We start from the raw sequence: 15,615 nt of genomic DNA on the forward strand, positions 1-15,615 counted from the left end.
TTTCTCGGCCAACCCTTCGGCAAATTTGTCAAATACTCTAAATCAGTCTGGAAAAAACCTACCACAAAACATTCATGGGACTCTTAAATAAATAATTTTCTGACGTGCTGAAAAACTAAACGATTTAATCTTTTTCTTTTTCTTTTTTCACTTGAAAATTTTCTGTTCATTTTTTATCTTTTAGTTGTAAAAATTGAAGAGCTGTTATTGAGCTGGGAATCTTCAAAAACAAAATGATTCTTGGCCAAGTTGAGACTGGTTGTTGTTTCAAACTGAAGACAGTTCAATAATCTTAGCTGAATTACTAAGTTACATTGTCATGAACCATCCTTAAAGTTTTTCAAATTTATCGTTAGGACAAAAGATTTCATATTTTTTTTATTATAGACTGCTCCGAGGGGGGCGTTTGATTGGGGGTTATGTGGGATTACTGGGGTTAAGTCATCTTCTATTACTTGATTACCATGTTTGGTTGTTGAGTAATATAAGATACCGGTAATCTTCAAATACCAATAGTGGTTACTATTGGTAATATTAGATGTAATCTGATTACCCATATTTTCTTAGGTATTCTAAGATTATCAAGGTTATCTTTTTTTATTACAATTTTATCCCTTATTAATAAAATTTTAAGACAATAATGTCCTTATTTTTAAATTTATTTACATGACTATGGATTTTACTATTTCACCCCAATTAATTAATTTTTTGGACAAAATTACACTTAAATTCAAAACAAATTACAGCCCACCCAAGCCACCACCCCCACCCACCTGCCATTGGCAACCGCTGCCGCGGCCAGCAACCAGAACAGTGCACAGAAGGCCGAAAATGGTCGTTGTGCGCCAATATGGCCATTTCCAGCCAAATTAGATCTGGTCGTCGACAGCCAGATTGTCACGTCTGGTCATTTCCGATCAAATCTCTGGTCGGAAATGGCTAGATGGTGCACGAAGGCCATTTCTTGCCTTCCGTGCGTCGTTAGGTTGCCGGCGGCCTGTGGTGGTTGTCGGTGGCCGATAGTGGTTGGGTTGGTGAGGGTGTTTTGTTGATTTTTCAAACTTTTATTATAGAGTTGTTTTTGCTAAATTTTTAAATGTAGGGGGCTATAATAATCAATATTAAAAAATAATATTTAATTAGAAGACAAATCATTAATTTAAATAATATACCTACCAATTTATTTCTCTCAACCAAATATATTAATATAACATATCCACCAATTAACCAAACACAATTTCCTAAAGATTCCTAGTAATCTTCAAGGTAATCGAACTTTCCAGTAATCCAACATTCCTTGAACCAAACATCCCTTCAAAGTTTGAAACTGTATCATAAATACCCTTTTGTGTTATCAAATTGACCCTCAAAGTTTAAAATATTTATCATAGATACCCTTTTGCTCTAACCTTGTCACACTGTATTTAGGTTTGCGAAACACTTTCTTATAAGATCAAAATTACCATTTCACTCATCTACCACAAACAACAACACGACGGAATTAGGACAAAGCCCAAAGGGATATGTTACTATGTAAAGTTTGTTGTTGCACTGCCTTAATCCTATTTCCCATCATAAGCCGGATTTAAAAAAATGAGGAATTTAAGGCACAAAAATGGGATCAATTTCAACCCAATCCAGCTTAACCCATCAATCATCCAAATCCAAATTATTTTTAACTGTGTTCTTTATTTTGTATAAATAAAAAGTATATTCATTAATTTTAAAATATAAATAATATAATTTTTATTCAAATTCAATAGACTCTTTAAATTTAATCAAGATGCTCTTTATTTTTAAAAAAGAAACTTAATAGGAGAAAGAATTAATAAATAAAATACATAGGAACTTATAGTTTATTAATTAAAATTAGGATAAAAAGTGAAATTTGACTCTCTAAATGTGGAGAGTCAAACTCACTCTTTAATTTATATTTTAAAGATAAAAAGTCTGTTAAACTCTTATTTTAATAAATAAACTCTTTATAATAAAAATTTTAGGTCATATAAAAAGACATTTTGAAATGCTCTAAACCCACTACTTTTTTAAACCATAAACTAATATTAATATAACAATATAAAAATAGACATGGAATAAGTAGTTATTAATTAATTCAAAATTACATATTCATTAACTTATAGGTTTACAGCTCAACAATGTGACACCCATAATATAATATTAAATAAATAAATTATATAATATTTTGTTTATAAATAAATACAAAATTTAATTAAAATTTTGTTTGTTAAAAACAATTTTCCTTTAATTAAAATTATTTGTTTTCTGTTGTTTTACGTTATGAAATTACTAGAAACAGAAGGTAAAAAAAGGACTGTATAAGTTAAGGGAGGAGATAAAGAAATAGTAATTAAAAAAAAAAAGGGCGAAGCTGGCAGAGAACGTGGGCGAATCAGAATCAGAGCATATGGCGCCAACTGTGATCACAGACTGGCGGGAATCCAGAAAAAGTGAGCTCACATGGCCTTTCAGCCTTTTAACTTTGATGTTCAATCCGCAACAGGCGGCCTGACCCCACATTCTCACCCGTCTCCTGGTTACCGGCTTCACCAGTTATTTTACTTCCAGACAATACACATACTATAAATAAAACAATCTTAAGCCCGACTCTTCAACGCCATAGCATCATCGTTATTCCCACTCTCTCTCTTTAGGTTCTCTTTAGATAGAGAGCCTTTATTCTTTTTTCTCGCCTGTTTTGTTAAATTTGTCGTTTTCTCTCTCTGCGCGGCTCTCCTGATCCCTGAGCCGCTTATTTTAACAGAAGTTTGGGAGAGGCTTCGCAGAGAGAGATCCGAGTTTTTGAAATTTGAATAAAGAGAGAAATGGCGGTTACTAGGGTTTCATTTGTAGTTGTGGCTGTTGCTGCTGCTCTCATTTTTGCTATTTTCTTGCCTGCTACTTATGCTCAGGCTTCCGGGCCCGCTCCTGCCCCCACCAGTGACGGTTAGTTCTTTTTGCTCATTAATTTTTTTTTTTTATGTATACTGGCTTAGATTTAAGTATTTTTTTTGCAGATCCCAAATGATTAATTGATATTGTCTCATTCATCGTTAAGATTCTTCTTTTTTTCTTTTCTCATGTTTGGTTTCTGATATTCGGATTTGATTTGGGTTATGAAATTTTAGTAATAGCTTTGTGTGATTGAACATGATGTGTTTGTTGGAAAGCAAGTTATGGAGAACGTTAAAACTTAAATTCAAATGCTTGACCGTTATATAATGAACGAATGTCAGAATTAATGGTGAACATATATTAGGATTTGGTTTTATTTGTCTTCAAAGACGTCCACGGAAAGTGAAGAAACATGCAGATTATAAGATTTGTTTTCAAAGTCTTGTAGGGTGGGCTCTACTTTGGCATTGAATTGGGTTTGGTTTTTAATGGTTTCAGGGACATCTATCGACCAAGGGATTGCATATGTGCTGATGTTGGTGGCGCTGGTGCTCACCTATCTCATTCACGCCGCTGACTTTTATTAAAAGCTTGTAATTTTTTGCAATTGTCGGGGGATTTGGAGTTAGGATATGGAGGTGTTCGTTTAAGGCATGAAAGTGCGATATAATTTGTTGGATGATTCGTATGTTTGATTGGTCTGAGATATTGGGGCTTGTTTGTATGTAGTTTTCATGCACTTTGACGAATTGTTGTTGGGCATTGATAATGTTAGACAGCACTGTGATTGCATTGCTCTAGACAATGAAATGGCGAACACAGAAAGCAACTAACAGTAAGCCAATAACCAAAGGAATCAAGCATATAATAAAACATGATAAGCAGTTTCCACCTCAATAAGCTTTCACATTCCACTTCCAGAAGCCTATTGTAACTAATACCACTCATCTCCACAACTGTCTTGTGAAAAGGAAAGACAAACGGCTCTACTTTGCCACCCCCACAATATTATAAATGAATAGGTTTGCTTTTGTTAAGGCATAGCTTATTTAGGCACATATTACTTCAGCTAATATCAAGACGAGACGGTGCCATTTCTGTTATTCCATTTCCATGTAATACTAGACTATTACAAAATGAACATTCAAATGTTAGAAACAAATTAGTCACTTATGAATCCTGCCAATAAAATTTAAAACAGGACTGAATGATAATAATTCCTTTTTCAACTTCAAAAATTCTTCATGGATATGCAGATTCAAAATATTTGGTGATCTATCATATCTTAATAGAATTCCCCATCAAAACGGAAAGAAAAGGGACAAAAATAAGTAAAAAAGGTTTCTTCAAATTAAGAATCCTAACAGTACTAAAATTCTCAAGCTTTCTTGCTAGTCGGGCCTGATTCCTGCTGACCTTGGTCAGCTAATGAAAACTTCTTCACTTTCTGTGGAGAAAATAAAAGAGAAGGTTAAAATATATTCCGCAACGAAAAAGCACAAAAGAACAGCAGAACAGACATAAATGCGTAAAGTTCATATGAAGAACCATAAACAAAGGTCATTGAGATGAACAAGAATAAAGAATTATGAAAACGGCATGTTCAAGTTTCTATCATCAAGGTGGAACCAATTACCAGTCTCATGGAGAACAGTGTCTGAGATAGTGAGGCTAAATTGCTGGATTCCACATTAATCAAGTATTATTTGTTTCAATGTGATAACATGCATTTTGATTTATAGATCAATTAGGTTCATCTCCATTTATGATTTACACTGCTTTGATGCATAAGCATTTCATTTTCACAATCTAAAATCATGAAAGGCTCTGGATCATGGCAGTATCTTCATTATTCTGAACCCAATAACAGTCTTAAGGGTAAACTTAAATAAAAGGCTATGTTCATTAAAGCAAGCTTAATATTCAATGGGATCCACCTATTATATGTGGGTGAGAAGCAGAAAGGAACGGTAATCATAAATGCCTTTGATGAATTGATATAATCCTCAAAGAGAAAGGAAAATGCCCTGGAAGTTAAAATGATCTGTTCTAAACACCGAGAAGTCAAGAATTCCAAAATTTCTGATTAAAACATAAAGCAAGAACCCCAAGATTACAAAGCTGTATTTCCTTAATGTTTTTGTTCTGGCTGGGACAGAAATTTTAACAATTGGTTATCTAAACAAGCAGTTTCACTAACTCAAAAACTAATCCTTTGCAGGAAAACTGAATCTATCAAGCACAATGAACACTTAAAAACTCATAATTATTTGAAGTTTTTGAAACATTTCAAGTTCTAAGCATTTCATTTACACATTCCGTTTACCATGAAACAAAACGTTTTTTACTTGTAAAAACCAAACCATTAACATTAAAAACAGGTTCAAAAACAGCCAGATTATTATGCTAATAACATCTGATTCAATTTCAGAACTCGAACATGAAAGAATTTCGAAATTTCAGCTAAATTATAACCATAAATCAGTGGATCCGATCAAATATATACCTTGCGAAGGACGCACTCTCTTAAAGCTTGCATGAGTTGAAGACATTTTTCTTGATCGAACGGCGATTGTGTAACGCAATTGAGAAGATCCAGCGACTCTTGTGCGCACTCCGGCTTATCGCTTGTATTCTCCATGGCTAATTTAAGAGTTTGGGTCAATTACCAAAACTAGGGTTTTACTTTTTTAGGTTCAAAGCTGTAAAACAAGATAGAATAATAGTCCAAGGTTTACGGGAGTGGAGTGTTTGGCTCTGAGGAAAATATTGCGGGAAATATAGAAATTTCTCCCGCCTTTGTAAAACCGCGGCTTAAATTGTTGGATTGGTTCTGTTCTGCGCCCGCTGTTTCCTTTTCTCCAAGTAAACACCACGTATTTGTTCAGTTGCTTTTACTGTATACCGATTAGTACCATCCGTTTAATTAACCTTTGTAATTTAATTAAAGGACTGGTGCGTCTTCAGTGTCTTGTGCTATTGGACTATTCAAAGAAAAAACGAGAGTGATGTTATATAAACCCCACACAATTTATATGTACACCCCATTAATGAACTATGCCTAGGATTAAACTTATCCAATGAATGAGAACGTTCAGTGTTTTCTCTGTTGTCATTAATATCAACTCCGGTGAAATTCAGTCAAGAAGAGACTGAAATCACTTGTCAGTTAATGGGTCTACACAAAGGTAGCAATTCTGCTTGCAACGGTGGTAGGGAGTATTGTATCTCACTTGGAGATGAAGGCATGAAAGAGATGGAAAATAATACAGTCATCGACGGTAGTGCACCGAATAACGTGATAAAATCCTGACTATTGATTAATTTTAATTTAATATTTATCAACGGTCAGGATTTTGTCACGTCATTCGATGCACAAATTCAGTACACTATTATTGGTGACTGTAACATTACTCGGAAAGAGATAAGATGAGAAATTGATAACTAATTGGTCACTGCCAACTCGAAATCAACCCAATGCATGCCCAAATTTAAACATAACATTTTTTTTTTTTTTTTTTTTGTTAATCGGGTATTCGGACTAACTTACACACACCTTTATTAATTCAGGAACAACTATCTTATAGCAATCTACTGTCATGGCCTCTCAATAAATCATGGGAGAAAGGAGAAAATAAATACCTAATTAAATTTGAGATTTTGAGAAAAAAAGTGGAAAACTGAAAACCTAATTAAGTTTAGAATTGGGAAAAATAAATCTAACTAAGCTTAGAGGGCTATTTTTTATATTAAATGGGTTTTAAAGAAATTTTTATCTTTTTTTAATTATAAAAGAGATGTATTTAGTAATAAGGGATGCTCATCAATTAGGTGGACGCTAAAAAATTAAAAATTTGGAATGCGTTTGTTTAGTTATTTTGAGTAGTATTTTTTAATATTATTGTAAAGTTGAATTGTGTTATTATTTTGAGAATATGATTTGAAAAAAAATGCGTTTGGTAGAGTATTTAGTTAGGTTATTGTTACGAGAATATAATTTGATGTTTGGTAAAGTATTTAGGATAGAATATTAAAGTTGAATAAATTATAGAAAAATTGTTTGGTATGTTTTTTTTTTATAAAGGATTTAGATAGAATTCTTTGTGGGGGGAGAGGGGGTGATCATGGTCGTACCTACTGGCCTCAGTTTGTCAGAGGAAACCAAAAGATGGTGGTGTTTCTTAAGTCTTAAGTGGCGGAAGAAGGTGTTTTTGGGTGGTGTTTTTAAATGCAGGTGGAGGAGGGTGTTATGGTGGTTGTAACATGGAAGAGGATGACGGTTTCTGTTGTAATTTTTGAAGAAGAAATGTGGAAGAGGGCGGCCGCCGCTGGTTTTGATCTATGAAAAAGAAGGTGGAAGTCATGGTATATGAAGGTGGAAGCCGTACATCAACTAAAGGAGAGAAAAAAAAAAAAAAAAAAAAAATTAACTGTAGTGCCGACTAAATCAGATTAGTAGGAATCAAATTTTCAAAATTTGATTCTTTGAATAATGTGTTAAATGCGTATTTTAAAAATCTGACTAAAAAAATTAATAGAATACTGAACCAAACACGCCCAACTTTCTCCTGACAAAACGGACAAATTCAATTGCTTTTTAATATTGGGCCTTAATTCAACTTAAAAATTTTTATGAGCCCAAGCTTATGGCCCAAAATAAAATGTGTTATCGACCCATAAGTAATGGACAAAAAGCCCACATTTAGGATAAAATGACCAGAGGAGAGCGAAACTGAAAGCCTTTAATTGACATGATCTAGAATATACCAGTGTTTTATTTCATAAAGGGGAAGGAGTTGGTGAAAAAAACCAGAAAATATCTTAACCAATATTATTAGAAGAATTTGAGATTCAAACACATTCAGAGCATGGGAAGTTGTTAAGTAGTAAGTGAAAGTGAAACCCCACACCACAAGAAGTGCGTGTGAAGAGTAGTGGAGTGGTGGGCATAGTATTAATTTCTACATCAAAGATCATGAGATAATGACCCCAAAATAAAATAAATAAAAATCAATTAGATACGAATATACAATGAAAGAAATCTACATAATATTTAGGAATGAACAAAAACTAAGATCTCAAAGCTGTCGGTAGGTGATATTGACAAACAAGGAATGGGCCTACTTGCCTGCTTTGCCACCCTTAATGCATGAATCACCATTTATGGTCCGTATTATATCCATCAAATCATCCCCCAACAAGGAAGCTAGGCCCCTGAAAAGGAAACACTACATCTTTTTCTCTTTATTTTCCATACACACTTCACGTGACCACCCTCACTCTCAAATCTCCTCCACCTTATTTCATATTATTTATACCATCCAATTATTATGTTTACAAGTTTATTATAAAATCACACAAACAAAAATCTGAAATATATATATAAAAGATGAACTTGTGATAGTAAATAGTGATTCATTTGACTATTTTAATGAATTTGTAAATAAATACAAATGTTGTACGGTCAATCCCCGAAGCATAGATTCACGTTATGTGTCATTTCATTTTAGGTTATTCTTACTTACAAGTTTGTTATTATAACAATATATAAGTTGACTTTTCACCCAAATTGGGGAAATTTTTAGGATGTCTCGTTCATATTTTGTGCAAGCCACGTTTATATGCAGAAAAACATAGAAACAGTGGACATAGGATTTGTGCCAAGCATTCGAACCATTTTAAAAATCTTTTTTTGTTTGTGCTTTTGATTCATCCGTTGATCCCGCATCCGATCACAAATTTCATACAATCCCTTACGAATATTTCATCATGGGTTCTACAAACTTTTCGTTGGTGAGAATCACAGCATCAAGAATAAGTATTCACCAGATCATTGAACAAGTCAATTTTTATGTGAGTGTTGGTATAGCCATGGGTTATCAATGTTGCACCTAGCACATTTATATACATCTGAGTTAATCGTAAATAGACAAATTCAATTCTTAGGCCGAAAAGCCCATTCCTTCATGGGCCGGAGTGTGGATTCAGGTGTCCAGTTAAAGAAAGAGAGTGTGTTTTTTGTTTTTTTTTTTAACTCTTATCGAAAATGGAAGGTACAGAATCCACATCAGCATATAAGAAGCGGGACCACGAATCACGGCCGTACCCCAGGTAAACAGTGATTGATGAGCTGGGAGTTGTGGGGGACCCGGGGACCAGAGTGACAAGTGGCACACTTGCAATGGACAAGGTGATGGAATACCGTTAACCTGACATTACGTGTACGGCTATTATTGTCTCTTGCTGTAGCGGGAGAATCACAAAGAAGATCTTCTGGATTATTTGTTTTTTAGTTGAACGAATCTTCAAATTTTGGAGTTTAGTGCCGCAACCAAGCCTGTAGAAACTGCTTCTGTGGCTGCTTTGCCGTGACGTCCCGCTACTTTGAATTTTGTAAGACCAAACCAAAATCAGCTCAACCCACCAAGCTAAAGCATAACAAAACCTCAAACCTCACAACAATAGAAACATATTGTACAATATAACTGAAGAAATTTAATGTACAATTTCTACTGTAGACATCCAAATTTCCGATTTGGGTTTATTAATATCAGAAACCCTGTACAAAATATAGGTCAAAAACAAGTTACATTGAAGAGTTTGGGTGATGGGTTGTTGGGATTTTTTTATTTACGAAATCATACAATGCATATGACTTTGGGGGGCCACAGATTCGAATTGGGGATGAATGACTGAGTTAAAAACTGTCATTTTTTAATCAATTTGTTGTGTTAAGAAGATTTGGAAAATCCCAGTTGCAGGGTTAGCTTGGTAAGTAGGTTGGTTCTCAGCCTGAAGACCTATTGGCAAAATGTAGCAGAGAAAGGGACATATCTATTAGCCTTTAATCCTACTGTAGCTACAGCCACATCAACAAGCTTTAAGTTTATCACCAAGAGTGGTTCGTGTAAATAGTATGTGACAATAGAACCAGAAAATGTTTTGCCCAGAATAATGAATAATTGCAAAAAAAAAAAAAAAAAAAAAAGAAGATTACATAGGAAATGGTCACAAAACAAAGAAAAGGACAGAAGGGGGTTTGAATGGTATGTTTGTCATGGACATTAACCAGGCTAGGCTGGTACTGGTTGATGTCAGGTATAAAGACAGTGTACTGTAACTATTTTAGGATATATGCCAAATTTTATTTAATAAAATCTTGGCTTTTGGTTCAGGTAATAAGGTAATATACTTTGGCTTTTATATGAAGCTTACCTGGTATGAGCCATGGAAAATTTTTCTGGTGTTGCAGTGGTGCAGTGAAGGCAACAAATATGGCTGCAGCTGTGCGATCATCATCCAGCTAATCATGGGACCACTTTTGATCAAACTCTTGGAAGTTGAACCATTAGTTTTGTTTCATTTCTCGAAGGTAATAATCCCTGGACTGGAAATGTCCAATTTGATTAGTGGCCAGGCAGAGAGCTCCATATCGATTTCTCTTATTTTGCCTCCCGAAAACACATTTGATACCAATAAGCGCCACCAATCGGGTCTCTGCGTGCGGATTATTTTATCGAGTGTGTGTGTGTGTGAAGATCATACAAGAAAATGAGTAGATTCTGAATTTTATAGAAACGAGATTTCAGTAAATTTATTGATTAACAAGTTGAAGTGTTAGAGGTTTCACCAACAGACAAGCACATGAGAAGGGACCCAAACCCAAATGGCAGCAGCATCCTCACCTTAATTAGAAATGCCTGAACGACCTCTTTTCGTCTTATCATGATTCTGTTTCTGTGCATTCCAAACAAAACTGTCCTCTCAAACATAATCATCATAATCATCATCATCTTTTTCTTTTCTTTTCTTTTATTGTAATTCTTAAAACTGATGTTTCAATTCAAAAATCTTTTGAGATTGTTGTGTTGGACTAATTTTAGCCATGACTGAAGTTTGGATATTTTTGAAGGGTGGATCCAGTTCCAGGACACATCATTTATTGGCAAAATCAATCTTTCTTATTCTAACACTTAGAAAAAGTTAAATATATTTACAACTTTAAAGGGAAGCTTTCTGTTTCTGGTGGTTGGATTAATGAGGGACTACCACCACTTTTAAGCTTAATATCAAATGAAGGAAAAACAATGGCCTTTTTTTAATCTTCAAAAGACACTTGTGCGTGTAGGGTAATGAAACGTGGAGAACCAAAAATCAATTTCCTGACTTATCCATATCAAGGGATTCAGATTTCAGGCCCTGCACACTGCATCATATCTGCTCTTCTTCAAAACGGCAATAACAGAATTCGCATGCATTCGACAGCCAAATCCCACTAACACGTGGCAAATCAAAATCCTGAGCAAATTCAAATAATAACCCTTCTCAGAGATGAAAAAAGAACAAGTAGTCTGTAATTACTGTTGTGTCTTGATTGTAGCTGAAGCTTCTTCCTTGTGTAAAGGAGATTAAGCTATAAAGTTAAATGGAATCGGATGCTTCTGGTAACCTTTTCTTTCATAAAAAAACACACCACACCTCTTTTTCATAGCTTTGCTATAAAATTATCGTCTCTTTCACCAACCATCTAGTCATCTATCAATGTATCACATTCAAATCGATGCTTCTAGTTACTAGAGGGTTTATTCGATCGTTAATTTTAAAACCACAAAGGATTTGTCAAAGACTCAAAGTGTATGCAAATTGGTTCAAACACCCACGGCTACCAAAACAAAAAATTATTAGATAAGATTTGTATTGAAATTTTTGGTTTTATCATTTATAGTGTTGAGTTGATATCAAACTAATGTGGTGCTAATCCATCCTATCCTGGTCAAAGAGTTTTAAACAGTATAATGAGTATTATGTAGTCAAGAAAGCAAAAGCAAGTTTTTAATTTGAAGGTAAAGCAGCACCTGTAAATGCGTACGTGTGTGTTTTTTTTTTTTTTTCTACATTTATTTAGCATATTTCCCGTCACGTGCAGTAACACGTGCTCCACATAATGTGATAATGGACCAAAAAAGTGCAAAAGATTAAAAGAAAAGACCGAACAACACTTAGCCAAACTCGTCCGTCACCGTTACTTTGACGGAGTCCACAGTAATATTTTATAAAATAACAAAATACAAAACAAAATTGAAAAAAAAAAAAAACGAAAAACAAAAAGACATCCGATATTTTCATTCCCGCCGACAACAAAACTTGCCGAAAAACCGGCATTCACGATGGCCAGACTTGGTTTTACACAGAACTTTAGATAGCAGCAATAAGAGGATCCGACGCGAATAAGTCACCGATATCTTGAAAATGGTCATCCGCACGCCAACTCGGAAGTCCGAACCCGAAATCCGGATCCGAGTCCAAAAACATATCATCGAAATCAAACTTGTAAATCCCAGCTTTTACACTGTCCTCGTCAAATAAATCAGGCACGGAGCTATTAAAATCGAAAACATCGTTACTGAACAACGTATCGAACGTTGAATAATCTGAGAACTCGGAGAAACTTTCCGACACACACGATTCTTCTCGCATATCTCGTGCTTCACTCGCGACATCTCGTGTTTCTTTGCTCGTTTGCGACTCGGCTTCTTCGTTGGAAGGAGAGGGACAACGGAGGACTGAGACAGGAGAGTCAAGATTGTTAATGTTGTTGTGAGACTCTTCACCGGAGTTATAGCCGGAGCTAACTGCCTGCTTATTTTGTGGCGGAAATTTCGTCGGAGGAGTAGTGAAGTTGGTAAGGGCATCAGGTCCACGTAGCTGAATGGCCGCGTTGTCATAAACCATGGCTGCCTCCTCGGCAGTATCATAAGTACCTAACCACAACCGTACACGTCGCAGAGGATCTCTAATCTCAGCCGCCCATTTTCCCCAAGGTCTCTGTCGTACACCTCTAAACTTCTTACCAACCAGTTGCTTCGCCGCCGGCTTAAGATTCGCCTGAACTCCAACTTTTCCAGATGATTTTTTTCTTGCAATCCTTGACTTACTTCTCCAAACGGCATCGTTTTCGTTGGAACAAGACTCTATTGTAATCTCGTTGACAAACTTCTTGACCCGAGGTCGCGTGTAAAGTTCGCACTCTTCGTCACTAGAGGAGTCAGTGGCGTCACCATCAGTGACTGAAATCCGTACAACTCGGGGCTTCATTTCTGGCGGTGATGTTGTTGAGGAAGCAGTGAGAAGTTTGGTGTGGTTAAGGTGTTCAGAGTATTTGATTGAAGGGATAATACTTTGATCCATGGATGATTTTTCAGATTCGCATTGAAAGTGAAGTGAGCGTGCGGGGGAGAAGGCGTGAAACACAGAAATAGAGTGGAAAAAAGGAGTGAGAGATTCCTTTGAGGCAAGACACGAGGAGAATAAAGATGGCTAAAAAGAAAGCTGATGAAGAGAGCAGACGTTAAAGAGAAGCTTGAAACGGAGAGAAATCTAGCATTATTGAATTGAATACTAACTTATAAGGGGGAAAAAAAAGTTATTAAAGGACGAGAAATTTCAAAGAAAGTTACACGCTAAAAAGGAGAAAATGGGTAAGCCCAGAGGCAGAGAGCAATAAACCCAACAAAGAATAGTTGTACGGATAGGAAAGATACGGTGGAACAAAGAAGAGAGAGTTTTGAGTAGTAGCAGTACCGAGTGACGAAGAGATAAGAGAGAATGATAAAGGAGAAGAAGAAGCACAGTGGAGGTGGGAACCAAAACTAGCTATTTTATAGGATCCCAAATACTCGTAGTCTGTTAAACCGGTTTAGGTGCCATTTAATAATATAAATTTTAAATTTCTTTTTCTTCAGTGCTCTTTGTATTACAAATTTTTTTATTTTTAAATTTTTTAAACAAGAGTTGCATAAAAAGGTCAAAAAATTAACTAAGGTACCGGAGATTACCGGATTCCGGCGACTTAAGGAGATATTTTACGAGGCGCCGCATAAGGCGGAAATGATTGATATGACGCGTGGCAGAAGTGGGCCCAAAAAAGAGGAGATCCAATGGCAAGTGTGGACTAGAGCTGACTCGGCAAAAGATTTCTTCTTGAAAGTAGGGATTCAGGTCACGTGAGACCGGACACTTGGTTCAGTGTACCTTTGACTAAAGAATATTAATCTCTGATACTCAAGGAGTTAATTACCCCAATCAATGACAGTTAATTACCCCAATCAATGACAGTTAATTACCAACTAATTAACAGTCATTAAATTTCCTTCCAAGGGCGAATGAGTCATTTTTCACCAATTGGAAAGGCCCGTTACAGTACACTCCATGCTGGCCTGGCGAAGATTTTACCATTTCACCTTATCTTTCTGTTATTTTACAGCTGGGGCTAACATGGGAGGCAGGCAACCTACCTAGGACTTGGAGCCCATTTATAACTAAACGTTTTTAATTCCTAACCATGCCTCCTGTTTTTACTTTTTTGTTTTGTCCACCTACAACGTTTTGTGTTTTGTACAAACAAGTTTTTGTTTCGGTACAATAGCGCCGTTGGTTACTAAGACTAAATTACAGCAGTCCGATTTGATGACTGACTTCAATCAGATCATAAAAGATGTCTTCGTATCTCGGTTTTAATTACATCACGTGATCCATAGTTACATGAAGTTATTATCTTTGACTTTATACTATAAGGGGCCGTTGTTTTTAATTTATATCACATTTTATTACTTCAACCATCAACACGACACCCCATTCTTCTTCTGTCAAGTTTTTATTATACAAATATTTAAAATAAAATATGGTCAGTAATTAGAATTTCAGTTGTTATATAACATAAATTCGTTAGGTGTTTATGATTAATGTATGACAATATACGGCTACAGTTAAACGGCGTTACCTAGGATTCTGATGATAAGAGCCAGAACAAAACAACCGTATATTTCATACACCTAAAATCCCACTAGTATTAATAAACTCATTTCACCATATTCTCCTCTCCATTTCTCCATTTATTATGCTCCCTCATTAGTCATTATTATAAATACTAGGGGTGTTCGGTTCCGGGTATCATACACTTTTTGAAGGAACCAGAACCGAAACCGGCACCGACACCGATGGTTCCTTGAAATTTGGAACTAAAACTAGAACCGACGGTTCTGGTTCCTAGGTACCCAGAACCAAAACCTGTAACAACAGTTCTGGTTCCGGTTTTGGGTACACTGTAAAATTTATGACCCCCCAAAAGTTTTTAAAATGGTAAAAAAACCCTTAAAACTTACAAATACCCTCCCNCGTATCTCGGTTTTAATTACATCACGTGATCCATAGTTACATGAAGTTATTATCTTTGACTTTATACTATAAGGGGCCGTTGTTTTTAATTTATATCACATTTTATTACTTCAACCATCAACACAACACCCCATTCTTCTTCTGTCAAGTTTTTATTATACAAATATTTAAAATAAAATATAGTCAGTAATTAGAATTTCAGTTGTTATATAACATAAATTCGTTAGGTGTTTATGGTTAATGTATGACAATATATGGCTACAGTAACAGCGTTACCTAGGATTCTGATTATGAGAGCCAGAACAAAACAACCGTATATTTCATACACCTAAAATCCCACTAGTATCAATAAACTCCTTTCACTATATTCTCCTTTCCATTTCTCCATTTATTATGCTCCCTCATTAGTCATTATTATAAATACAGCTTTTGTTACCTAATTTTGTTTTTACTATTTATGTCTCTACTATTTCCAATACGAATTTAAGGTTATACACATTGAGGGCACCAAAGTAATTTCATTCTTAT

The 15,615-nt window shown here is 35.3% G+C and overlaps 2 protein-coding genes across 2 annotated transcripts; one reads left to right on the forward strand and one right to left on the reverse strand.

Annotated features, from left to right (window-relative positions):
* Positions 1 to 2,613: 2,613 nt before the first annotated feature.
* LOC116145466 (arabinogalactan protein 41-like) lies at positions 2,614 to 3,540 on the forward strand. The gene is made up of 2 exons (XM_031430920.1): positions 2,614 to 2,964; positions 3,412 to 3,540. The coding sequence occupies exons 1-2, from the start codon at positions 2,844 to 2,846 to the stop codon at positions 3,498 to 3,500; spliced, it is 210 nt and encodes a 69-aa protein (XP_031286780.1). The 5' UTR covers positions 2,614 to 2,843; the 3' UTR covers positions 3,501 to 3,540.
* Positions 3,541 to 11,912: 8,372 nt separating this feature from the next.
* LOC116145351 (ethylene-responsive transcription factor CRF2) lies at positions 11,913 to 13,563 on the reverse strand. The gene has a single exon (XM_031430804.1). It carries the CDS (start codon positions 13,099 to 13,101, stop codon positions 12,109 to 12,111), a length of 993 nt encoding a protein of 330 aa, XP_031286664.1. The 5' UTR covers positions 13,102 to 13,563; the 3' UTR covers positions 11,913 to 12,108.
* Positions 13,564 to 15,615: the final 2,052 nt, after the last annotated feature.

Source organism: Pistacia vera, unplaced genomic scaffold, assembly GCF_008641045.1.
Source record: "Pistacia vera cultivar Batoury unplaced genomic scaffold, PisVer_v2 Contig461, whole genome shotgun sequence".
NCBI classification, from domain to species: domain Eukaryota; kingdom Viridiplantae; phylum Streptophyta; class Magnoliopsida; order Sapindales; family Anacardiaceae; genus Pistacia; species Pistacia vera.

What these genes read in the sequence shown, in the direction of transcription:
- LOC116145351 (XM_031430804.1), bottom strand. Translation starts at nt 13,101, where the DNA reads ATGGATCAAAGTATTATCCCTTCAATCAAATACTCTGAACACCTTAAC.
- LOC116145466 (XM_031430920.1), top strand. Translation starts at nt 2,844, where the DNA reads ATGGCGGTTACTAGGGTTTCATTTGTAGTTGTGGCTGTTGCTGCTGCT. An exon ending in TCCTGCCCCCACCAGTGACG is followed by an intron (nt 2,965 to 3,411) that starts GTTAGTTCTTTT and finishes TAATGGTTTCAG; the next exon opens with GGACATCTATCGACCAAGGG.